This window comes from Stenella coeruleoalba (assembly GCF_951394435.1).
Source record: "Stenella coeruleoalba genome assembly, chromosome: 2".
Classification (NCBI taxonomy): Eukaryota; Metazoa; Chordata; class Mammalia; order Artiodactyla; family Delphinidae; genus Stenella; species Stenella coeruleoalba.
Window position 1 is genome coordinate 123,597,545 of NC_137147.1, and position 26,992 is coordinate 123,624,536.

Below are 26,992 nucleotides of genomic sequence, written 5' to 3' on the forward strand. Positions count from 1 at the left end.
AGGTGGCCAAGCCCACTGCAGGATGCACACGGGTCCCAGACTGGCACCCATTGCACCCCTTCCTGCTTTGGGGGCACTCAGTGCCCTTCTGAAGGCACACCATGTGGGGTCACCAGCAGGTGCAGAGTTGGGAGAGAAAGTGAATTCACCTGGTGAGACTGGGACCACCTTGTTAACTTGGGGCCCACGGTGAGAGAGCTGAGTTCCTTCCTCTTGAGTCGCAAATGCTGCCCAGGGCAGGATGGAAGCGCACACACCACACTCACCTTGGACCAGCCCCCTGTTCTCCACTCATAGCAGCCGGAGTAGTCCTCACAGGGCTCCTCGGCTCTTGGCCTCGTGGATGCGTCGCATTTTCCTTGCGAGTTGGTGCATGTCACAGTTCGTTTCTTTGTCCCTTTACCACAGCTGGCAGAACACTGCAAGATACCATTCCAGAGACTGAATCCAGTCCAATCTGGTCAAGTCCATCAACACCTGAACATCTGTTAAGTACCTACCATGTACCAGACCCAGTGCTGAGGATGCAAGGATGGGGATGCTACGTTTCAGACCTCAGAAAGCTCCTGGTCTTTTAGAGTCTTATGCACATGTTCCGAGCTGGCTCCTCCCAGCTGGCCTCTAGGTACCCATGCTGAGCCAGCCTGGGGCAAAGGGGGTGGGGGTGGGGGGCGTGCCAGCCTACCCAGTGATGGCGGCTGAAGAAGGCAGTGGCAGTGAGGTGAACAGCTGGCGTAGGGTCTCTCGGTTCAGTTCTATGCAGTCCCCACCACCGCCAACCCTTTTCAGGGGGGAAAAGGAGGAGATGGAAAGCAAAGACACAGGTGACTCTGACATAAGGCGGTTGGCAAGCCCTGCAGAGAGCTCTAGCGATGGTTTTAATGTCAATGCCAAGAATGGTAACAGGGCAATGTTCCCTGTGCTATTTTTCTTCCTGGGAAACATAGCAAGAGATGCTGTGGGGAGGGGACCTGAATAGTGTCTGAGGGGTGACAAATGATGCATGAGCCCTGAGAGTTCAAGATTCCCACGACATCAGGCAGCACGATCCACAGAAACAGTGACAAGAGGTGGAGGGGTGACAAGGCATAAACATGGCAGACTTGGGGGTGGGTCTGGAGCCTGTTCCTGGAGTGTTCCCAGCCTACCCGCTGGGCTTGGGGAGGGAAGGTGGCTGGCTCGCAAGAGTGAGTGCTGAGTGCTTACCCACTTCAAAACAAAGCACAAGGAAGAGTGGACCCTTGACCTTGGGAGAACATGACTGACTTGACCAGCAAGCAGAGGTGACATGGCCTGGGAACCTGGGGAGCCCACACTTTGATTTGTTGTGTGCGGAAGCCTAGTCCCTACCATGGAAGCAAATACGTAGCTCGCAGAGATGGTGGGCTGAAGGCTGGATTCCACCAAATGCACTGACATGATGAGACCCACTCTGCCTGAGGAAATTCTGAGGGGGATTTCCTCCCAGCAGCTGGGTCCCAGAGATACCATGGGGGGTGCCCAACAGCCGTAGTAGCACAAATGGAGCCCCAGCAACTCTAACTTCTGTTTTTACACTTGCTTGATTTACCAAAAATATGGGAGGCTACAGCAGTGATTTTTCTTGAGCTACAACAAACTTGACTTTTAAAAAGTTCCACTATGTCCACTGAAAAAATGCACATAAAGGACAAATATCATTCTTTATATTTGTTATTAACATTTACCTCAAAATGCTATCTAGCTTTATTTTTCCTAGGAATTCAACCTAGCTCTTCATCTGCTGGTCCTGTTCTTATTTATTTATTTATTTATTTGAGACTAATTTAGACTAGTTTGTTTTAGAGAAATACACATGCTTCACAGGCAGTTGTGGTATAACCTGGGGGGAATTTGGAGAGCTCATGTATTTTATCTTCTGTGTGGGTTTTAAAGGGACTTCCTTGGTGCTCCACTGGTTAAGAATCTGCCTTCCAATGCAGAGGACGTGGATTCAATCCCTGGTCGGGGAACTAAGATCCCACATGCTGTGGAGCAACTAAGCCTGCGCGCCTCAACTAGAGAGCCTACGTGCCGCAAACTATAGAGCCCACGTGCTCTGGAGCCTGCGCACCACAACTACAGAGCCCACATGCCGCAAGTACTGAGCCTGCACACTCTGGAGCCCACATGCCACAACCAGAGAGAAGCCTGTGCGCTTCAACGAAGAGCCTGCACTCTGCAACAAAAGATCCCGCATGCTGCAATGAAGATCCTGCATGCTGCAACTAAGACCTGATGCAGCCAAAAATACATAAATAAAATATATTTTTTTAATTAAAAAAAAATAAAACAAAGGGACCTGGAATGCAAGGAGTCAGTCCCTGGCAGGCTTTACCCACAGGGCCTCCCAGGGCAGAATGGGTGGGGCCTGGAGGGCTGCTGCAGGAACCCCTGGGTTACTGCATTGAAGGCCCATCTTTCTGCTTCTCTATGTGGCAATGCTTTCTGACCATTTCATCAGCTCCACGCTCACCGTCTGCCTCACGGGCTCCTCCCTGGCAACAGCACCCATACCACTGGTTCCTTAAGCAACTAGGGGCCTACTCACCACTTCTGCCTGAGTTTCTGCTTGGTTTCTCTCTACTCTGTGTTCCTTGCCTCTTCCCTTGAATTTTAAACCGTCAATATCCAGCCTGTTTCTTGACCAAACCCTGGGCTGGCCCCTTTTGACCAGAAGCCTATTGGTTGGAAGCCTTCAGGAAGGGCAGTGCTGCAGGCTGGGGTCACCTTGGAAGGGACCTAGGAGGGTCATGTTCTGCTTCTCTCTTGGCTTCTGATCCAGGGATGGGAACAAGAAGTCGAGGACAGGAGAGAGTTGCTACCTTTTGCTTCCTTCTCAATATTTTTTTCCTCATTCTAATGAAGTTGGGAAGAAGTTGGGGAGTAGTGGTGACAGTGATCAACACTGCTGGCTGAATACAGGCAAGCCCATCAATAAAAATGCACCCACGAGAAATTTAAACCTATTCGTTTCCAGAAAAAGAAATGTTAGAGGGGCTTCTGTACTTGGAAAAGTGGAAGGAATACCAGTTTTGTGAGCATCTCATGGAGGAAAGATTTGATTCTGAGTCAGATGTTTAGAAAAAAGCATTTTGCTTGAGCCTGAGCTGAGCCAGAATTAGACTGATTGGTGTGGATACTATTTCAGGATTAGGATTAGGCAACACATAGATATAGGAATAGGGATGGAGATATTTCTTTAAATCTTGCTCCAATTGTCTCACACTTTCCAAAATGGTGCTCTTCAATACTATAATGATAGTTGATTAGGTCAGCCTCGTTTATTTTGTTAAGGAGGCATTTTTCCCCCATAAGAGACCTATAAATGGACAATTTATGGTTTTGATCTGATAAAGCATAAATCTTGTTTGGATCAAGAACCAGGTGATCAAGGCTCATGGAAAGAGAGAGAGACTGCACACCTGCCCCTAACCTTCTAGCAGGCATCCCCCTCCCCAAAAGTCCATTGAATGTTAAACTTATGAACCTAGGTACATGTAAAGAAAAAAAATTTTTTAATGTTAAAACTCTGTCCTTTTCCTAAAATATCTTAAAGGATAGGCAAAAAACGCCCGTCTTTAAATGGGTACACGTCAAGATCTGCCTAAAACGTAAACTCAGTTTTAGAACAGCCAAGGGCAGACTTTTCGTTCATTAAAAATGGGCTGAATACTTTCTTATTCAAAATAATTCCAACTGCTTGGCAATAAGAAGGAACTTTAAAAATATTTTCCACACTGAAGAGTGTCTTGGATTTAGCCTTTCTGACTTTCCTAGAACACGTTTGATGGAGGACCTGAGGGAAGCTTGCCCTTTATTCAGCTATTTTTTTTGTTTCATAGCCAAACAATCAAAATCATTAAATGCAAACTCAATGCCAAGCCTTGAAGGATGATATTACCGAAGATAAAATATTTCTAGGATCAATCTTCAAAGTTAAAAATTAAGGCTTAATTGACCTCTTTCCAAAATGTGTTATGGCATGAGATTTGTAACCGGCTCACACACTAAACGCTGTCCCTCCCAACATCCTCCTGCCTCTTGCAAAGGCAGCTCCACAAAGACTGCCATGGAAATGCAGGGAAGCCTTTGAAACCACGTTCTCAACCTGACCACCCTACAGTTCCAAAGTGCACAAAAGAGATTAAAAGGTGTCTATTTGTCTACCTGCCTACCTACCTATCTCCTATGTATCTATCCATCCACCCACCCATCCATCCATCCATCTATATTTACATGAGAATTTTCACAGGAAATGGGACCAAACAGTACTGTGATATACATTATCAAAAAAACACACTATCCATGTTTTTTTGGCCACGTTGATATCTCTCATGGAATTTGAGAATATGTGACTTAGAACATGGCTTTGAGCTCCTCTGGGGTCTGGCTAGGACTGTGATATGTGGGGGTTTGTCAAAAACAGCAGGGAGGGAAAGGAACCATTTTGGGGTTGCTACAAACAAGGCCCCGAGGCCCTGGTGGTGGTTTCAGCACTGGCAGCAGCCCAGGCACCCACCTGTGACCACTCTGATGCCTCCCAGATGGACAGGCAGTCCTGGCCTTCGCAGCTCTGCACTGCCGATGGCCGGGGCACTGGGCAGTAGAGGGGCCGAGTGGCGACGTGTGTGCCATTCTGCAGCTGGTACATGCAGGTCACTTCCCGGTGCTGGATGCCCTTCTCACAGGTCGCTGAGCAGGGGCTCCACGGGCCTGCCACCCACCTACCCGGAAAGAGAAAAGACAGTGAGAGAACAAAGGGCCTTCCAGACAGATGGTGGAATTGTGGGCCTGCTGTGGGAGGTAAAAAGACAGACTCAGCTTTGTAGTCGGCTTTGGAAATAATTCTGGAATATCAGAGCAGAATATCAGAGCTATCTGAGTAGAGTGGTTCAGTGGCCTACTCAGTACAGAAATCTTTCTGCAACTGCCCGCATCCCCCGCCCCCGCCCCACGCCACAACGGCAGACTGAGTTATTGTCCCTACGTCCCCCTCTTGCTGTCTTGTGCCATCTTTGTTCAGTGGGGTGAGTGGATACGAAGCTGGCCACATCCCAGCAGAAGCTTTGAGTTACTATGTGGTTTGTCTCTCACTCTTCATGTCCTCTGCCATGAGAACAGCAGGTCCAATACAGGGGCTTCCTGACTGCTGGGCTCTGCAATAGCATGATGCTGTTGTGCCCCACAGAGATATTGGGGTTGTTTGTCACTGCAGCAAAAGCTGACTGGCACAGCCCTCGACAAAGGACACCCCAGTCCCAGCTTAAACACACCAGGACTCCCTGCTTTCCAAAGGGTGGCGGGCCCTCCTAAGTGGGGACTGTCATTCTTGAGGAGGCAACCTGGGGGCCGTGGGAAGACTAGGCTGCTGAGGCCATCAGCTGAAAGTGCTCAACTAAGACTTTGTCTACCTGACTAATATTTCAATGATCCCAATTCTCTGTTGGCCTTAGAGTGCTGGAAAGGGGCTAGGCAGTTTGGGAGTGATGATTTCTCAGGACACAAACAGGGCTTTGAACGCCCTTTTAAAGACTCTCTGTGCTCTGGTTCCTGGACGAGCCTCAAATATTCCCAGCTCCCAGGAGCTCACTACTTAACAAAGCAGTTCCATCTGGATGGTCAGCCCTGATAACCACTCAGTTCTCACATTAGTCAGACTCGTCCTAAATCCCACTTGAAACCAAATCTAATGAGGCCATCCCACTGTTTGCAAACATCTAGGTTCTGACGATGAGGCAGTGAATGAAACAAAGCCCTGCCCTCTGAGTCTTCCTATTCTAATGGGGACAAACAGTAAACGGATGAACAATGTACAACAGAATACAACATAATGTAATAGAGTGTATATAACATATATGCAGAGAGAATATGCAACACCATAGTAAGTGCTTTAGAGAAAAGTAATACAGCACAGGGCAGATCAGCGAGGAGATGAGGGAGGTTGGCACTATTTTATTCAAGGTGTCAGGGATGGCCTGGCATTTGGGCAGCAACTGGAAGGAAGTGAGGCATGAGCCCTGTGCTCTGTGGGAGAAGACTTGCAGGCAGAGGGCATAGCACGTGCAAAGGCCCTGGTGGAGGGGTGTGCTGGCAGGGCCGAGGGGCAGCCGGGAGTCCAGTGTGGCTGGGGGAGGGGGTGAGCAGGAGAGGGAGGGGCATGAGAGGGAGCAGGGGGAGATTACACAGGGCCTGGCTGGCTGCTGTGGCTCTTGCTTGAATGAGATGCAGTCCTGGAGGGTTTGGAGAAAGGAAGACACGCCTTCCAGGGCCACCCTGACTCTGTGTGGCTACCAGCCTACAATGGGTAGGGATGGCAACAGGGAGAGTGGGGAGGAGGCTACTGCAATGGTCCAGGTGGGAGATAAGGGTGGCTTGAACCAGCTGGGGGTAGTGGAGGTGTTGGACTAATTGTTGAGAAGATGGGGCTACCCAGGCCCCTCCCTTCATCCCGACATGGTTTCTCCTTGTCCATTAGGGCAAGCTCAGGCCACCTCATCTAGAGCTCATCTCCAGTCCCCTTGGCAGAGCTCATCACTCTGCCCTTCATGGCCCAGGGACTAATGCTAGTGAAGCTCCTCTTGTCAGACCCCTTGCTCATGCTGCACGGGATGGAAACACAGTGCTGGCCTCGGGATATGAGGACAAGTAACATACTGCCTGCAAATTGCTTATGGCAGCACCTGGCACACATAAGCCCTATAACATAACTAGTACTGTCATTATTTTGTGTTTCCTTGGTGGGAAATGGAGACTTCCCACATGCATGCAGCCTTGCTCCCATTTCAGTACCTGACAACTGCTTAAACATCACCGAAAGAATCAAACCAACTTCTACCCATTTTGTTCCCCTTTTAAGTTTTCTCTTCTCTTGATCAAAATAATTTGCAGATTCTCAATCCGTTGTAAGTCTCTAATCAGTCACTACTGTTCTTAAAATTGACTGATTTGTCATGGACAGTATGGTCCAGATGTGATCTGAAAGCAGCAAGAGAGAATGTGATGATCTTTAAATGGGGACTTGTTTTCATGAATACTCCCCAGCTCTGTACTATTTCTTTTCTTTTTTTAAAGCAAGCACATTGTACCTCTGTTAGCGCCTACTATGTTTTTCTCTCTCATGAACTGACTCTCAGCCAGATCTCCTTTGTCCTGGCCTTTTACAATTAACTCTGTGAATATAAATGTTAGGTTTTAGGTTGAGACCTGTTCGGCATTATTGTGCTGACCCCAACTGTGAAATGGCTTAGAATCCTGCTCCTGTCTTTTGTATTTCCTGTGCTTCCCAGGGCCAAGCCTCGGAAGTGGGACCTCTATGTCACACACATGGGACTGTCACTGCCCTGGGCATGCATGCCATTGCCATAGGGTACCAGCATCTCCATTCCTGGCCACACAATCAGAGCATGTGTTCTAGGGAAGGTAGACGCCAACTCTGTTCACACAAAGGTCACATCCAGGACACCTGGGGGAATGGTGAACTGCTGGGAGGACTCAGCAGTCCTGCCTCGGGGGCTCCTCCAGCCCCATCACTGGCTGGAAAAGTCAGATCTGTGGGGGTCAGATTCCCGTAGAGCTGGGAGGGACCGCCAGCCCTCCAGGTTCTCCTTTCCTTTACCTCTGGTGTCTGGTGCTTTGCAAAAGGATGACAGAATGGAAAAGAGCCCATGCATCCCTCCTCCTCTTTCCAGAAGAATCCTCAGACCTATCCCCGCCTGAAACGCGTGGCGAGCCACCGACAAGAGGGCCCTTTGTCACAGGTGCACCTGCTTCAGGTTATCGGAGCTATTTTTCAGCTGGACCTTTTTGCTTCTGATCTTGAAAAACACCTCAGTGAGGTATGGGGAGAAAAAGTGGCCTTCCTAAAACTTCATTTTTGGTGGCTGAAAGAATCCACTTCCCCTGAAGGACCTTGGCTGCAGGAGGCCCATCTAGGGCAGTGGGATGATGTCACACATCCAGACATCAGAGTAAAATCCCATTGATCCCAAGTCTAGTAACTTGGGAAAGGCCTGCAGTTCCACACAACAATGTATATTACAATTACAATGTAAGCCTGAGCTTTTTTCACTCTTATCCTCTAAAAACCTTAACAGTGACATTCATTAGCCAAGTTTGAGTTAGCAGTCCTTCTTAAAAGCAATAAAACTGTAATTCTTGCTGAAACCACCATTAACACTTCCCTAATCCAGGCCCCTCCCCTGTTCCCACGGGGTCAGGACAGCCTCTCCTGTCCAGCACAGGTGTAGCTCCTCTGTACATACTTCAAGTTCAATCATTCTAATCAGGTACAGTTTTCCACCATTATCTGTGGTTTCACTTTCCCCAGTTTCAGTTACTAGCAGTCAACCACGGTCTGAAAACATTAAATGGAAAACTCCAGAAATAAACATTTCCTAAGTTTAAACTGCACGCTGTTCTGAGCAGTGGGATGAAATCTCCCACCATCCCAATTGGTCCCGCCTGGGATGTGAACCTTCCCTTTGCCCGGCTTATCCATGCTGTATAGGCTCCCTGCCAGTTAGCACAGGAAATACATAGTATATAAGTATCTATAGGGTTCAGTACTATCCTGGGTTTCAGGCATCTACTGGGGGGCTTGGGATGTATGGCCCGCAGATGAGGGGGGACTACTAGGCTTTGGACAGCTCTGTCACTACCTGAGACCCTATATTCTTTTTTAATTGCTGCTGTAGCAAATTGCCATAAACTTAATGGCTCAAAACAGCACAGATTGATTATCTTACATTTCTAGAGGTTGGAAATCTGATGTGGGTCTCACTGGGCTAAAATCAAGGCGCTGGCAGGGCTGTTCCCTTCTGGAGACTCCAGGAAGACTGCTTCCTTGCCTTTTCCAGCTTCTAGACACTGCCCCAATTCCCTGGCTTGTGGTGCCTTCTTCTGCCTTCAAAGCCATCAACTCAGGCCGAGTTCTTCTCACATCGCATCACTCCAACCTTCTCTTCTGCTTCCATCTTCTGCTTTTAGGACCCTGTGATTACACTGGACCCACTCAGATAATCCAGCATAAGCCGGCTGATTAGCAAACTGTATTAGTTTGCTAGAGCTGCCGTGAAAAGTACCACATGCTGGGTGGCTTAAAACAACAGAAATTTATTCTCTTACAGCTCTGGAGGCCAGAAGTTAAAAATCAAAGTGTTGGCAGGGTGGGTTCCTTCTGAGGACTCAGAGGACTCTGTTCCATACCTCTCTCCTGGGTTCTGCTAACATCTTTCATGGGAGACCCATAACGACCTAATTCCACCTGTAACTCTAAGTTTCCTTTGACAAGTAACCTAACATTTTCATCCCACTGCTCAGAACAGAGAGTTCCAGGGATTAGGATGTAGACATCTTTGGGGGTCATTATTTTGCCTACTACACACATCACATTAGCAGTCCCGAGAAATTTTATCTTATGTTCAAAATTCAGTTTCTATCCAAGTCTTGATTTGGCTGAGACTTAAACTAGGTAAAGATCTCATGAAATCTGCTGAAATGTGACAGTCTCACAAAGAAACAATGGCATCTTCAGGATCGCATTCTTCTAACACAGTTATTTTATGTTGAATATAAAGTGAATCTCAAGTATAGATAACCAAAAAGAGTACACTGGTGGGTCATTTATTTTCAACAACTTCAAATTGTAAAAAAATGTAAGCTGTTGTATTTCAACACAACAAGTGTTCAAGATAACAGGTGGTCTGTCCATGGTGTCAACTTTATCCATCTCCAAAATGGGTCAGTAGTAAGGATCTGGCATTGACTGAGCACCTAATCTGTGCCTATCTCTGAATCAGGAATGTTCCTTACATTAGCTAAATTAATCAAAGTAAGGAAACTAGATGACTGTATGTGATTCTCTGAGCATCTGTTATAGAAACATGCAAATTCCAAGCATAGCATCAAATATGCTTGTAAAATACTATGTATTTTACATGTAAAATGTAAAATACCACAGCATGAAAAGAAGGATATGAAACAGTTCAAAAGCTCCAGAAAGCTGCAGGGCAGGTTAAAGAGATTTCTGCTACTGGGATGGTTACTTTGTCCAACCTCATCTTATCTGTCCCCCAGACACATGGGTATCAACTTCACACCAAGCCCTGAATCAAGGGCCAGGGCACTCAGCTCAGCATCCCACCTTCACAAAGCTCAGTCAAGTGTGTGGTCCTTGGGGGAGAGGGAAGCGTATAAACAGGCAATGTCTTCACTGTCTGCTAAGTGCAGTGGAGGAAATGGAGCTTGAGTTGGGTCCTGAAGTCAAAGTGAAGTTGGCCAACCAAAGAAGCAGGGCTCAGTGCTCTGACAGAGCCCCTGCCCATGAAATGTTGAGGAACAGCTGAGAGTTTGGGATGGCCAATCCTTGGAGGGTATTTCCGGGTGGGTAGGAGGGAGGTTTCCTTGGGTGGTCTCCGTTAATCATGTGCTCTGGGGCAAGATGACGGCGTTCATGAAGGCAGTGGAGAAATGGGAAACAGGCACCGATATAAGACTATGAAAGGGTTTTGACAGGGCTTTGGGTTTGTGGGGTCATGGAGAGAAAGGAGGCAAGAATCAAGCTGAGGATATTGACTGGCCCAGAGGATGCTGGTGGTGCCTCCACTGGGAGGGAGAACACAGGGAGGGGAGTTGGCCTGGGGGCAGAAGGGTGGGCACCACTTTGAAGGCGGCGCTGGGTTGCTGAGTGGTGCTGGGAAGGGTCTGCAGGTGCAGTTCCGGTGTTCAAGGGTGCTGCCTGATTGGAGACACAGTGTTGGAAGTCAAAAGCAATAAATCCTGGTAGACATCAAGGGTAAGAACAACTCATCCAGGGAGCTTATACAGGAGGACAGAGGGCAGGGGCAGGGGCTGGGGAATACAAGCACCTGGGGTTGGAATCAGTCATGGGAAGCTCTGAGGAGCAGAAGAGGTGACAAGCAAGGCTAGGGAGGGCAGGAGGACACTGCAGGAGATGCCAGGAAGGGTGGGGTTGGATGAGGCCTGAAGAGCATCCCCAGGATTTAGCCATGAGGACAGGTTGCTGACCCAGGGGAGAACTGGGGAGAAGGGTTGCCAGTGCTGTAAATGCAGAGAGGAAGGAGGGTGAAGAGGAGACGCCTTGCGGGTGCCCCTTAGCAGATTTGGTTTGATGCCTACAGAGTGGGCTCCACAGACCCTCAATCTTGGGGTGACACCCAAGCTTTGGAAACAAGACCTGATGTGAGCTGTCTCATGACTTGGGAGCCTCTGGTCAGGCAGGCTGTGCGTGGGCGGGAAGCATGAGTGAGAACGTGAGAGGGCACATCTGCGTGAGAATGAAATGCTGAGAATGGCTGAGGGCTGGAAGCAGTGGCTCCAGGACAGACAGGGAGCTTCCTCTCGTGGACCCATCTGTCTAGAAAGGTCACCCCTTCTCACTGGCAGTGCCTCATGGAAGTCATCTGGGTCAAATGGCAGAGCAGATGACCTGTGGGAGACCTGTGCCACGTCCGAGACTCTGGAGGCCAGCAGGGGAGGGAGGCCAGGGACCTGGCGGTGGGCAGCATGTGTGAGGGGAAGGCTCGGCCTCAGCCAGGGCTTGGCTGCTGTCTCCCCTTGGGATTTGGTGACCTGGGTCAGTGGGCCAGTGGGTCAGTGCATCTTGATAAAGAGTCTGGCCTGAAGAGTGATCCTGTCCATTCCTAGCCCAGGGAGGCTCAGGCAGTCTGATTTGGAAAGCAAACAGATCAAAGATCTCACTTCTCATTTCTCCTCTGCCAAGAGAGAGTTTGAAGGAACAGGCCTGCATCTCCCCCTGTGGGTCAGCCCCATGTCTCCAAGGTGTCCCTCCCGTTTGTGCCCAGTCCTTTCCCACCACCATCTTGCCTTCACACCCACCTGAACTCCCAGAGGAAGGTGGCTCAGGGCCTGCTGGTCTTGCTTCACAGATGGGGAAACCAACTTGGAGAGACAGCAAGACTGGCCTAAGGCCCGCTAGCTATTAAGTGGGTGGGTCCTCTGTGCCCCAACCCAGAAGCTTCCTTTTTGTATTTATACAATCTTGCTCTGGTTAGGGAACACCTGACCAACCTCATCAGGATGCCCCGAGAGTGAAAGGTGCCCACTTACTAGAATCAGACATTCTCAAAGTCTCAGAAGGTCACATTCAGGATGCTGGTGTCAGATGCGCCTGGACTTGAGTCCACTCCACCAACTTGCCAGCTGTGTGACCTTGGACAAGTCAGTACTCAAGCCTCTGCCACACAGTCAGCACAGGCCTCACGCTCTATGGGCCTGATAACTAGCAGCTGTTATTATTGCTGTAACTATTATTCTCAGTCTAGGCATCCATCTTATTCAGAGGAGCTGCTGTTCCTCAAAGCCCTCTGGAATGGGCAGTCTATGCGGGCATTCGGAACCAAAACAAATTAGTTTTAATTTTTAAAAAATTTTCAATAAATTTGCATGATTCAGATGAGAGGAATATGAAAAACCTGTTTGAGTGCTGAGTCCTATAACTTGGTGCGAGTTATCTCTCTCCTCTGAGCACCTGGCCTTCATCCATAAAGCAGGGGCAAGAACTGGGCACACAGTTGTAAGGACCTGATGATGACCTTACGGCAGGTAAAGGCCCCAGGGAGAGGCCTGCAGGGGAGCTCCAAGGATGGGAGTCTCTTCCCTCTCTCCCTGGTGCAGGGCTGCTGGCCCCTAGGCTGTGAACATCTGGCCAAGGTCAGGCTAACACCGCTCTGCCTTCCCGTGGATGACAAGGCCTCTCCCAGGGCACCCGGGCTGTGGTCACCACGTGTGCCGCCAGCCTGGGGTGAGGAGACGTGGCAGAGGCTGGCTGGCCAAGAGCCGGACCTCCTGGGCCTCGTCCCAAAAACACCACGGAGGACTCGGCAGCGACAGACTCTCTGTCTGCCCGAGCCACTCTCACAGCTCAGGGCAGATTGGAGCCAGCAACTCCGTTATGAGAACAATCAAAACACATGTGCCATTTAAAGTCTCTGAAGATACGTGGCTGCTTTTATTGAACAGATGTCTGCGAAAGGAGTGGGGTAAGGAGGTACAACTGGGACTTAGCAAGCTGGGCTGTGATGTTCTCCCAGGGGACAGAGGGGGACGCTTTAGAGCTACACACGAAGTTTCAATTCAGCATTTCTCCATTTAAAACTCGAGAATTATGAGTTCTCATATATATTTCCCTGAAAAGTAATATTATTCACATATTTGTTTTTTATAGGAGGAAATGAGAGCCTGGAGTGCATGATGAGGAACGAATACATCGGCCTATGCATGTGAGCTTCTGCTGGAGGACATAATTCCATCCTGAAATCAGGCTGGGTCAGGGTCTGAGAACTTGCTGTGTTTTCCTGAAAAGGTTCTTGAGCCATTGTGGTTAGTTTTCATGTGCTGGGGAAAGGAAGAGAAAGGAAGGAAGGAAGGGAGTGAGGGAGGGAGGGAGAAGGGAAGGAGGGGAAGACTTCAATGCTTTGCTAAAACATGGCTTAAGGGAAAATGTTTTAAGAATGGTTTCTCTAGATATTGCACCAGCTAACCGCTTTGGGAGCTTCCTATGTGCCCGGCATGTTCTCAGCACTTAACATGATTCAAATTATTTGATCCCTGTAACAATTCTTTGGCAAGCCATTCTACAGGTGAGGAAATGAAGGCACAGAGAGGTTAAGTGGCTTGCCCAAGGTCATACATTAGCAAGTAGAAGAACTATTTTAACAGTTCCATTGAGACATAATTCACATACCATACAATTCATCCATGTAAAGAGAACAATTCAGTATATTCTGAAATATATTGTGGTGGTGTGAAATCACCACCGCAATCAATTTTAGAATATTTTTATTACCCCTAAAAGAAACTCCACAGCTCTTAGCTGTCATCTCCCAATACATGCCCCCCTCCTATCCCTCTCAGCCCCAGGCAATCACTAATCTACTTTTTGTCTCTATAGATTTGCCTCTTCTGGACATTTCATATAAATGGAATCACATAACATGCGGTTCTTTGTGCCCAGCTTCTTTCACTTAGCATAATGTTTCCAAGGCTCATCCATGTTATAGCATCTATTAGTATTTCATTCCTTTTTGTCATTGAATAATACTTGATTGTATAGATACACCATGTTTATTTATTGGTTCATCAGCTGATGGACATTTGGGTTGTTTCCACATTTCGGCTATTACGAATAATGCTGCAATGAGCATCTGTGTACAATTTTTGTGTGGACATATGTTCTCATTTTTTTTGAGTATATACCAAGGAGTGGAATTGCTGGATCGTATGCTAACGCTATGTTTAACAATTTGAGAAATGCCAGACTGTTTCCAAAGCAGCTGCACTATTTTGCATTTCTACAGTAGTGTATGAAATTCTAAATTCTCCACACTCATAAATTTTTTCTATTATCTATCATTTTGATTATAGCCATCCTAGTGGGTGTGAAGTGATATCCCATTGTGGTTTCATTTTACTGTGGTAAAATGTATACAAAATTTACCATTTTTACCACTTTGCAGTGTACAGTTCAGTAGCATTAAATACATTCACATTGTTGTATAACCCTCACCATTCTCTCCCAAACTTTTCATCTTCCCAAACTGAATTCTAGATTCATTAAACAATAACCTCCTATTCCCCTCTCCCCCCAGCCCCTGGCAACTATCATCCTACTTTCTGTCTCTATGACTTTGACTGCTCCAGGTACCTCATATAAGTGGAATCATACAATGTTTGTTCTTTTGTGACTGTCTAATCTCACTTAGCATCATATCCTCAAGGTTCATCCATGTTGCAGCATGTGTCAGAATTTCCTTCCTTTTGAAGGCTGAATAATATTCCATTGTACACATGTAACACATTTCATTTATCCATTTGTCCAGAGAGGGACATTTGTGCTGCTTCCACCTTTTGACTATTGTGCATAGTGCTGCTATGAAGATGGTTGTACAAATTTCTGTTTGAGTCCCTGCTTTCAGTTCTTTTGGGTATATACCCAGAAGTGAAATTGCTGGATCACATGGTAATTCTGTGTTTAATTTTTTGAGGAACCACCATACTGTTTCCCACAGTGGCTGTACCATTTGACATTCCATTCAACAATGTAGAAGGGTTCCAATTTCACCACATCCTCACCAACACTTATTTGCTGTTTTTTAATAATAACTATCTTCATGGGTATGAAGTGGTTACCTCATTGTGGTTTGATTGGCATTTCCCTAACGATTAGTGATGATGAGCATTTTTTCATGTACTTATTGGCCATGTGCATATCTTCTTTGGAAAAATGAGTAAACATGTTCTTTGCCTATTCCTTAATGGGGTGCCTTTTGTTGTTTAATTGTAGGAATTCTTTATACATTCTGGATATTGCTTCTTTATCAAATATATGATAGCAAATATTTTCTCCCATTCTTTGGGTTGCCTTTTCACTTTGTTGATTATGTCCTTTGATACAAAAAAGTTTTTAATTTTGAAGTCCAAATTATCTATTTTTCCTACTGTTGCCTATGCTTTTGGTGTCATATCTAAGAAGTCATTACCAAATCCAATGTAATGAAGATTTTTTCCTATGTTTTATTCTGAGTTTTAGCTTTAACTCTTATATTTAGGTCTTTGCTCAATTTTGAGCTTATTTTTGTACATGGTATAAGGTAAAGGTCCAACGTCATTCTTTTGTATTTTGATATCCAGTTTCCCCAATACTACTTGTTGAATTTCATTGTGGTTTTGATTTGTATTTCCCTGATGGCTGATGATGTTGAGCATCTTCTCATGTGCTTATTGGCCATTTGTGTATCTTCTTTTGAGAATGTCTGTTCAATTTGTGTTCTACTAAATGTGTGAAAAACATATGTTTCCTATTGTTAGTGACTCAATACTGTTTTACTAAAGAATTGCATAATCTGAGAAAGTTTCAATAATAAAGAAAATTCACATTAGCAAAAAAAAAAAAAAAAGAATGTCTGTTCAGATGATTTGTCCATTTTTTAGTCGGGTTATTTGTTTTTTTTATTATTGAGTTGTAAGAGATTTTGATATGGTCTAGATAAAATTATTTTTTCAGATATATGATTTATGAAAACTTTTTTTTTTTTTTATGAAAACGTTTTTTTCCCTTCCTCAGGTTATCTTTTCATTTTCTTGATGGCCTTGAAGAACAGAAGTTTTAAATTTTTATAATGTTTAGTTTATTTCTTTCTTTTGCTGCTTGTGCTTTTGCTTTCATATCTAAGAAAGCATTGCCTTTACAGCTTTAGCACTTACATGTAGGTGCTTGATCCATTTTGAGTTAATTTTTTTATCTATGGTATAAGCTAGGGATCCAACTTCTATCTTTTGTATGTGGACATCCAGAGTCTCAGTACCGTTTATAGAAAAGATGATTCTTTCTCTATTGCATTGTTGAAAATTAACTGATAGTAAATGTGAGAATATTTATTTACTCATTTATATTACATTGTTCTATATGTCTCTCTTTATGCAAGTCCCATACTGTCTTGATTACTCTAGCTTTGTAGTAATCTTTGAAACTAAGAAGCATAAGTCCTCCAACTTTGTTCTTGTTTTTAAAGATTGTATTGACTATTTGGAACCCTTTGCAATTCCACATAAATTTTAGGATCAGCTTGTTCATTTGCACAATAAAGACAGCTGGAATTTTGACAGGGATTTATGTTTTATCAGTAGATCAATTTGAGGAGTATTGCCCTTTTAACAACACTAAGCCTTCTAATGGGATGTATTTAGATATTTATTAACGTCTTTCAATAATGTTTTGTCATTTGCAGTGTATAAGTCTTTTGTTAAATTTATTCCGAAGTACTTTGTTTTTTTTTTTTTACATCTTTATTGGAGTATAATTTACAATGGTGTGTTAGTTTCTGCTTTATAACAAAGTGAATCAGTTATACATATACATATGTTCCCATACCCCTTCCCTCTTGCGTCTCCCTCCCTCCTGCCCTCCCTATCCCACCCCTCTAGGTGGTCACAAAGCACTGAGCTGATCTTATTGTTTTTGATGCTACTGTAAATGGAACTATTTTCTTCATTTCCTTTTCAGACTATTCAGTGCAAGGGTATAGAAAAAGAATTGATTTTTGTATACCATTCTTACATCCTGTAACCTTGCTCAACTCATATGTTTAAAACAACAAGCCCAAAGTGGTGTCATTTGCTCCCCATGACAACAAACAAAGACTTAATTGCAGCTTCAATCCCTTCCAGCAATATGACCTTTAAAAGTCAATCTGAAATTTCCTGATCAACACTAGTGAGGTAATGTTATGATAAAGCCCTTCCCTTCCCCCAGAAGAAGATGGTCTGGATTGAAGCAATCTTTTCTTTTGTTAATACTTTTCTTGCCCACCCTCTTCCTGCCAGTAAACATCTCCCATTTTGTACAACCCCTTGTGCTCTTCTAGTTGCTAGATGGGACCTGACTGATTCATGAATTGATAAATAAAGCCAATTAGATCTTTGAATTTACTCAGTTGAATTTTGTTTTTCCAGCAAATATATTAGTTGTAGTAGCTTTTTACTGGATTCTTCAGAATTTTCTATATGGAAGATCATGTCATCTGCAAATACATATAGTTTTACATCTCTAACCTAGATGCCTTTTTTTTTTTTTTTTTTTCATTTTCTTGCCTAATTGCCCTGGCTAGAACCACCAGTACAATGTTGAATATAAGCAGTGAAAACAGACATTCTTGTCTTGTTCCTCTCTTAGGGGAAAAGCCTTTAGTCTTTCACCATTAAGTATGATGGTTCCTGTGGGTTTCTTGTAGATCCTTTCATGAGGTTGAGGAAATTCCCGTCTATTCCTAGTTTGTTGAGTGTCTTGATCATGAAAGAGTATTGAATTTTGAAAATACTCTGTGTGTGTTTGTGTTAATTGAGACAATAATGTGGTTTTGTCTTTTATTCTACTGATGTGATATATTATTTGATTTTCAGATGATAAATGGACCTTGCATTCCCAGCATAAGTTTCCACTTGATCATGGTATATAATCCTTTTTATATTGCTGGATTCAATTTACTAATATTTTGTTGAGGATTTTTGTGTCTATATTCATAAGCAATATTGGCATGTAGTTTTCTTGTGATGTCTTTGTCTGGTTTCGTTATCAGGGTAATACTGGCCTCATAGAATGAGTTGTAAAGTGCTTCCTTTTCTACTTTTCGGAGGAGGTTGTGAAAAATTGATATTAATTCTTCCTTAGATGTTTTGTAAAATTCACCAGTAAAGCCATCTGATCCTGGGCTTTTTTTCTGTGGGAATTTTTTTATTACTAATTCAATCTCTTTACTTGTTATGGGTCTGTTCAGGTTATCTGTTTATTCTTGAGTCAGTTACAGTAGTTTGTATTTCTAAGAATTTTGTCTGTTTCATCTAATTAATATAACTTTTTGTTATACCAGAATATTTTTGGTTTTTCAATATAGTAACACTAAATCTCCAGATAATAAGAGGAACAAGTAGGGGCTGTTTGAGGGTCACATGCACTAAGGGCACTGTGTTGTTTGGGAAGAGGCTAGCGATTCTGAGTACTCTGGACTCTACTGAAACCATTATAGTTAAGGTACCTGGGTCACATTTAAGGATAACGATCAAAAGAATAGAAATATAATCCACAGCTTCCCAAAAATAGGGAGAAAAAAAGAAATGTTAATTGTTAGTTCTGAAAATTTTGTAATTTCCAATATCATTTCCTCCTAACCCATGAGTTATATATATTTTTAATTTCCAAAAATATAGAGAAAAGTGGGTCACTATTCTTTTTACTGCTTATTTCCAATGTAATTTTCTTGTGGTCAGAAAGCATGGTGTGTTTTGTTATCTTGGTTACCATAAACACAGCCTTATCAATCAGTGGGAACGGGGTGAACTAGCCATTACATAATACAGAGGAGAGGCACAGGTTATCATATGGAAGAAATTAACTCATTGTCTCAACTCATACTATACAGAAAAAGACATTCTGGATGTGTTAAAGTCTTCTTATATGCAAGAAAAGCCAAACCTTAAAAGCTCTGGAAGAACACACAGGAAAACATATTTGTAGTTGAAAAGTCAGGAAGAAATTGTCGAACAAGACAAAAGAAGCACAATTCCTAAATTTAAAGTTAACCAATTTAACTAAATTAAAGATAAAAGCTTCTACTCAAAGATACCATAGGTGAAAAAAGAGGCCTCAAATAAGGGAAAATATTTATAATCCAAGATGTATAAAGAATGCTCGTAAATCAATTAGTAAGAGATAAGTAGCCCAACAGGATAATGCGCAAACAACAGGAGGATAAATCACAGAAAAAATATAAATATCCTCTTAACCTATGAAAACGCTCAACCTCACTACAGCACAGGGGAATTTAAAAAATCAAACAATGAGGCACCATTTCCTCCCCATCAGATGGCAACACTATAAAGTCTGACTAAACCAAATTTGTTCATGACTGGAGCAATGGGAGCCCTTACCGTGCTGGTGGCATGGTAACGCTAGGCTAAGCCTTTGGAGGAAAGCTCAAGGTGTGCAGACCTATGACTGTGTAATTACACTTCTGGGATACAACTTGCACATGTGTCTAAGGAAATTGGAAAAGGATGTTCACTGCATAATTGTTTACATAAGCCCCAATTGGCAAACAACTCAGATGTCCATCAATGGCAAACGACTAAATACCTAAGATGAAATCACACAGAGCAAAGAAAATGGGTGTACCAGAGCCACAGTGGCAACGTGGCTAGATCCCAAAGGCAAGATGAACATACATATGCTCAGAGCCTGTTTAAATGCACCAAACAATGCTCTCTTGTTTGTGGATATATGCATATATGGTAAAAGTTTGAAAATTAGCGGGGGAAGCATATCCACTAATGGGGGAGGGGAGAAGAATAGCGCTGGGAGGGGTCAAGGGGGACTTTTAATGTATCTGTATTATATTATTTTAATAACATGCTATTACTTTAGATTACTTAAAATATGGCAATCATGAAAATTTGTTAAAATTGGGAGGTGCAGGCATAGTTGTTTATTAGTTAAACTCAGACTTTTCTGTACATATAAACATTTTTGTAAGAAAAATGATTACACAACCCAGAGCCAGGTCGGTATGTACTAACTGACCTTGACTTCTGAGAGTGGCAGCGACTGTGGTCAACTGAGAATGAAGACGGTGCCTGTCCCGGGAGCCACTGGGCTCCAGCCCACAGTTGCCATGTGGGTCAAGTATTGCCACATCTTTCCTTTTTAAAAGTAATGTTGAAAATTCAGAGTCTTATTGAAATCTGGTTTTAAAATGTTGGAAATGAACTCTAAAACCTTAAGACGCCTGTGCAGGCCAAGCCATGTCTGCTGTGGAATTTGGTTCCGCAGCCTCTGGTCTAGGACTTCTCACTTTAATTTTCCAAGGAGGGAGCTATGGTGGTTCTGAACCTAAACCAGAGAGGCTGGATGTGTGTCTTCCTCTGGCTCTGACCTGAAGAGGCCACTCTATACCACTGGCTCGCCACACGGGTCCTCTGTCAATGCTTTGACCCCACCTTCCTGTAATTTGTCTTTTGGTTGGCTTAATAGGTGAGTCCCAAGAATTTTGTCCTAAAAAGATTAGGAAAAAAAGACTCCCCAGATTCATGATGTGACATGGTTTTCCCAAGACAGCAGTCTGAGTGGTACCAATTCGAAACCAACACCAAAATCCTGAAGAGTGGGCTGTAGAAATACGCAGAGGCCTGAGTAATGCCAGCAGGAGCCCCTGCCCAGCTGGCCCAGCTGCCCAGCCCCACAAAATTATTCAACATGAAAACATGCAAGCAGACCTCCCTGACATTCCATCCCTGCCACTGCCTCGCTTTGGCTATGAAAATGCTCAGAATTTCACAAGATTCTCTGAAAATGTTCCTAGGGGGAGTTCTCCAGAGTTGGAGTGAGCCAGCTCTGTGTCTTCTGGAAAGGGTACAGAGGGGAAAGGCCGTTGTGTTCAGAGGGGCAGGGGCAGGGCTCCAACACGACCAGCCTGAAAAGTTGGCTGACTCTGTCTCCGAGCTCGCCCTGCAAGGGTTCTGGCGTGCAGCTTTATGAGCAAGGGAATTTACAGCTCTGCTCGCTTCCCCACACACGACTATCTTTAATTGCAAGCCTCACATTTGCTCCCTGTGCCCCTCCTGCCAAAGGCGCTTCTGGACACCCCCAGAGCAGACAGGAGCCAGCCAGGCCCTGGACAACAGCCTCCACGGTTACACTTTGTTGGTCTGTTTCGAATCCCTGGTGCCTCATAACATGCTGCTGTATTAGAAGTGGTGGCCCTGCTGGTGTGGCTTGTAAAGGTCATGTCCACAGTGAGCCTGGGAAGAAATTCCCCAGGGGTGACAGACATCCAGGCCAGAGCCATGTGGAGACGGCCAGTGATGCGGGGCCCCAATCCTGCTTGGTGGCTGGCATCCTGTGGCGTCTTCCTTCCCACATTAACTAAAATGACTAAGGGTCTTTGGTGAGCATATCTTGTCATAACAATCCTTAGTGTAGATGACAGCTTTGACACTTCTGACCCTGGCAACAACTCTGCCTGATTTTTGCTCGTTCCTCCTTGACTTCTCAGGTGCTGGGAGCTCTTGCCCCCTGCCTTCTGCTTCTCTGAAGCCTCCTCCTCCCCTGTTCTCCAAGGAATCTCAGTCCTCCCCTTGTTCAGTCTTGGGCTCCTTTGTTCCCATGGCCCTCCTTTCCTTCCCTTCCCTTCCTCTTTCCTTTTCGCAGAGCTTACTTATGATTTCCATCAGTATTTTGATGCACAGGCCTCCTGACTCTCCACCTTGGGAACTCCAGGCCTGTGTGATTGACAACCTAGAGGACAGCAGGGGTCCCACCACACCTCTGGTTCTGGGTGGGCAAGGTCATAAACCATTCCTCTTTGCCCCACGGCCAAAACTGGCGGCCCCTCCTTTTCCAGAGACCAGCCATGCAGGGTTATAGGGCAGCTTGGACTGCTCCCTGAGCCATGTCCAAGCAGCTGCTAAGTCCACCAAGCCAACTCCCATAAGGGATCTCAAATCTACTTCTCTTCCCCATTTCTGTGGCAACCCTTGCCTGGGGTATTGTAACAGTCTCCTAACTGGCCTCCCCACCATGGGATCTCTTTTTCCTTCCAAGTAGTCTGTGCACCTCTGCCATGGCTTCAGTCATGTGACTTCTTCACTCTAAAACCTTCGATGGCTCCCTAGTGCTTACTGTCTTTCACATCCTGAAGTCCCACTCAAGGGGCCAGTTGCACTCAAGGCCCAGTCTGATAATTTAGTCATTCCTTCATCCCATGCTCCTCCAGCATCCCACTAGGGATTGCAGATGTTTTCATGAATATATGAAAGCAAACAAAAATAAGACTCTGCACTAAGGAAAAGAAGACTTAGGACAGATCAAGGTAGGAGGACCAGCCTTACCACCCTGGCTTTGGTTGGCCCCATGTGCTCCTCCCTCTCCAGACTGCTTGATATTCCCAGACCTGGAGACTCAGACACTATTCCCTCTGCCTGCACAGCCTCCTCACTTCTCTCAGTTGTCCAATCTCAAGTACTTGCCCCTCCAGGAGCTCTTCTGGTGGTCCTGGATATGCCTTCTTCTGCCCCTGGTTCCCAAAACAGTGTGAAGGATATTGTTTCCCCTAAGAATATCTTCACCTCGTCATGGCCAGGAGCCTCCTAGGAGGCAAGAGGCTCGGTTCTAGTCTGGGCTCACTAAGTCTTTGATGACCTTGGCTGCTGAACTTCTGAAACTTTGTTTTTCCCTCTGTGAAATGGGGTGAATGGCTCCTATTCATTTCTCACATGGATATGCCAGTGATTGGTCATATATGGTCAACCTGTTATCAACTTGTGCCCCCTTCCAGATGGACCTGGGTCTTAGCAGGCACATCACAGAACAGTCCAGGATCTGCACTCCCCACTCCCAAACACTGACTTAGCCACATATTTCACAGACCCACCCACCTCCTCCTCAGGGGCAGATCTCGCTAAGGCAGTGTGTTCTGAGTACACCCTAAACCTTGGCTCCAGCAGGAGAGACACTGTCTATTAACGCTGCTGGCTAATAAAACAACCAGCAGTTTCCTATAAAAAGTTACAGTGGGATAAATCCACAATAAAATATTCATGCCCCTTATTTCACTTCACAGAAAAATTCAAACATCCCAACCAAATGGAGTCACAGCAGATGCTGGGCAGATGTTCTTCAGGCAAGGCAATGAGAGATAATAATTAGTCTCAATTAAGTTCTCAATAAATTACGTAACAGATTCCTTTAGCCACTCAACCCTGAGTGGCTTGCTGGGCCAAAGTCAGTGAACCTGGTCCAAAACTATTTAGAAACTTTGGATTGCTCTGGACAACTCATGTTCTGAGTAGACTAAAGACAGTCTTGGCATGAGAGGAAATAATGAATACCATAACCACTTTCAATTGAAAATAATAATTTGTTAATAATTTTAATAGCTAATGAGCTACAGAAACCATGTTCCTGAGGCTTCCAAGCAGAAAGTAAAGAGATTCATTTTATTTCTGGCATTATTAAGTCTATGGCATGAAATCCCCCTGCATGCTTTTGAGATTTTTATTCAGCAAGTATCCTGTCAGAATGATCTATTTTCACTAGATCATTGTTGCTTCTCCTTGATTTGTAAAAACAGGTTCCTAAGTGTCTGTTCTGCAAAGGTGTCTCTGTCTAATTGGGCTTTAAGGATTTCCCACCAACACGGGCATACGAGACTGGCCGCCCCCCACTCCACCGTGGAGAACCAGAGAGAAAAGACTTCTACAGCAAGTTTTGTTGGACTGAGTTCTGTGACATCTTTTCCCTCCTCCTCCAAGTGTTGCATGTTGTCAATTTTTACTTTTAGGAAAACGAAAGAAAATTTTATTTAGAAAATTGTAGGGAATGTCCCAGTCCCTGGCAAAATATTTGGAGTCACTCAGAGTTCAGACTCCCTTCCCTTCGCCCTCAAAGGCCTGGTCACGTTTTGCTGTGAATGATCCTTGTCCCTGGCTCTTCTGAATGAAAGTTTCTAACACAGAGCCTTGTGCTTGTTAAGGATGCAACAAATGTTTTCTGATTTTAATTGAATTCCATGGTTGTCAATGAAGAAAACTGAGAAGTGATCCAGAGCTTCCTAAAATTATCTTTGTGCTGGTCCCCAGGGTATTTCTGTCTACACTTGCACTCATTTTAGGAATCTCTTCTAGAGCTATATTTTTTGTTTACTTAGTAGAAATGATAAGTATAATTCATGCAACATTGTAGAAAATCTGGAAGGTACATAAAAATATAAAGCAAGAGAACCAAAGAACATACAGGATCCTAATCTTCTAAACATATTTTCTTTAATGATGTCATACTATAAACAAATCATTTACTATTTTGCCTATTTCACTCTTGATAGCAGAAGCAATTCCTATGTGATCAAAAATGTTTTCTCAAGAGTGATTTTTAATGCTTGCATAACACTCCATTGTGTAGATAGAGCCATATTACTTAACTAGTGCATACTTGTTGGACATTTGCGTGGTTGCCAATTTTGTCCATTATATTTTGGATGATTTCCAAAGGGCAGAAGTTGAAGTCCTGGATCCAAGGTGATGAGTGATGCATTCAGAAGACCAGCAGGGGCTGCTCAGATCTGTGTATGACAGGGAGCTCATTACACTATGACTGGGATGTCTGTCCCACTAGCCTGTTGAAGCACCAGAGTAGGTATTCTTGTTCTCTAGATGATGACACAAAGTATGTAAAGGCACCAGGGCAAGAAGGTCTCTGAAATCCTTCGAGGTCCCTTTAGTCTTCTTCTTCTTTTTTTTTTTAATCAATGTACATACCCTTTGTTGTTCTTCATGAGGCAGCAGTATCCAGGCCATTCACCTTGACCCCCATCTCCTGCTGTGGACATAGCCAGCCAATGTTTCATTAGAATGTGGCCCTAACAAATACACTCTCCAGTTATAACCTGACCAGCTTCAAGTCAATAAGCAGTAAGAACACAGTAATTGGACCCTTCTCCATGCCAGATGTTGATTCCCAGTGAGATGAGGAAAGGGGGGCTCCTGTTAAGTAACCTGCTCAGGGTCACACAGCCAGTGAGAGGTGAGGGGGGCTCTCCCCCACATTCCACCCAGTCCTATTGTGATATGGCACAGCTACTGCTTCCTGGTACCTCAACACATCCACACGAATCCCAGCTGGGCATTTGTCTCATGCCCTAGTCATGAGCTCTCCCACAGGGCTGGAGCTGCCTTATTTCCCTATCAGTCTTTCCCACCCAAAGCAAGCTCTGAAAGGCAGAGAGGAGCCTCTTCATCTTCAGGTAGTCTCAACTGTTGCTCAGTTAAATCTGTTAAATGAGTGAATGAAGGAACAGCTTTAAATGCTCAGGCTGAGCTTAATGTCAGTGGACATCTCCAGGTCTCCCCACTTTTGAGTTACTGCCAAATGTGGGTGTTGTATCCTGTAAATTTTTATTTCCAGGTAGAGGGGACTTCTGCACTTTAAAAATCTTTTTTATTAATTTCCAACTCTATTGCTTTGTGAGCAAAGGCTATTGTTTTTACTATTTCTACTACTAGGAACCTACTGATGTTTTCTTTGTGCATTTGAGAAAAAGGTGTGTTCTATATTATCAGGGTGTAGTATTTGATATATCTGATTTATCTTACTGATTATGTTGTTTAGGCCTTTTATATCCTTCCTTATTTTTTATTTACTTGCCACTTGATCTGTCTTATATTAAGAATCACATATACCCAATAAATTTCTATCTATATTTCTTTGCATGTCCTGTGGTTTAGGCTTTACAAAGTAGTTGCTGTGTTATTTGGGGCATAAATATTCATTACTGTTATATCTTCATTGTTAAATATTCCTATCTCCATCTTTGCTTTAGTTTTACCTCTAGAATTAAACATTTAAAAATGTCCACCATCAGCCCTTTTATCAAAGTGTCCCCAGCCATCTCTCAGTTAGATAAAGAGCATCCTATCATACAGGAGTTGGCAAACTATGGCCTGAGGGCTCAATCCCTTCTGACACTTGTTTTTGTAAATAAAGTTTTATTGGAACACAGCCCTGCCCATTTGTTTATCTATTGTCTATGGCTGCTTTTGTGCTACCATGATAGAGTTGAGTAGTTATGACAGACATCACATGGCTTACAGAGCTAAAATATTTAATATCTTCACTTTAAAGAAAAAGTTGCTGAGTCCTGGTCTGGCGGCTTCCTCAAGAAGGGCTCATGGGCTCAGTATCCTAAGTTTCTGCATATTTAAAACTGTTTTTCTAAAGCCTTGACACTTGAAGGACAGTTTTGCTAGCTATAAAAACTTCAGTGCACATTCTTCTTCCCTGTCTTCTGTCCTGTATCAACACACCCTTACGATCACTGAGAACTGGGAGTCTGTGTGCCCCCCGCTGGAACCACAAGGAGTGGGTGGGGGATGGAAGGGAGGGAGAGCAGAGTGGGTGCCGGGTTCCGGGAGGAGCCCTACGACTGAACAGCCACAGGTTTCTGTGGAGCTTCCTGATCGCATGGCAGCCCCCACCATGGAGCCCTGACCAGAAGAGTCACATGACAGGAGGCTGACAACTCCACAGGCAGTGCTGCAGACAGACCCACCAGGGGCCACCCTAGACACAGATGGAAGAGATCTGGGTCTAGTGGCAGCCCCATGGTGATAGGCCATCAGCCCGCCTGCTTTCCTGCTTCATCCACAGCGATATCATGGAGATCTGCTAAGTGTTCTGCCAACCTGACCCATGCCCCAATAACACTGTCTGACAGGCACTGAGTGTTCTCATTAACGCCTTCTTTTCTAAAGTGCACACAAACCATCCGTCTAAATCGTTGATTTGTCCTCCAGTTGTGCCAGGGATTGACAGTAGGCTGACGCTGCATTCCTCGGACTTGCCCATTTATCCAGTTGGGAAATTGAAACCCACTCTCAGATTTCTGGCTCT

General features: G+C 44.6%; 1 protein-coding gene across 3 annotated transcripts in view; it reads right to left on the reverse strand.

Moving 5' to 3' along the window:
* Positions 1-26,992, reverse strand: part of ADAMTS17 (ADAM metallopeptidase with thrombospondin type 1 motif 17) — a 350,376-nt gene that overhangs the window by 22,830 nt on the left and 300,554 nt on the right. For all 3 annotated transcript variants that reach the window (XM_079912255.1, XM_079912254.1, XM_079912256.1), the window contains 2 exons: positions 4,541-4,745; positions 267-419 (listed from right to left, as the gene is read on the reverse strand). In XM_079912255.1, the coding sequence (XP_079768381.1) occupies positions 267-419; positions 4,541-4,745 (358 nt within the window). The remainder of the gene's footprint in view (positions 1-266; positions 420-4,540; positions 4,746-26,992) is intronic.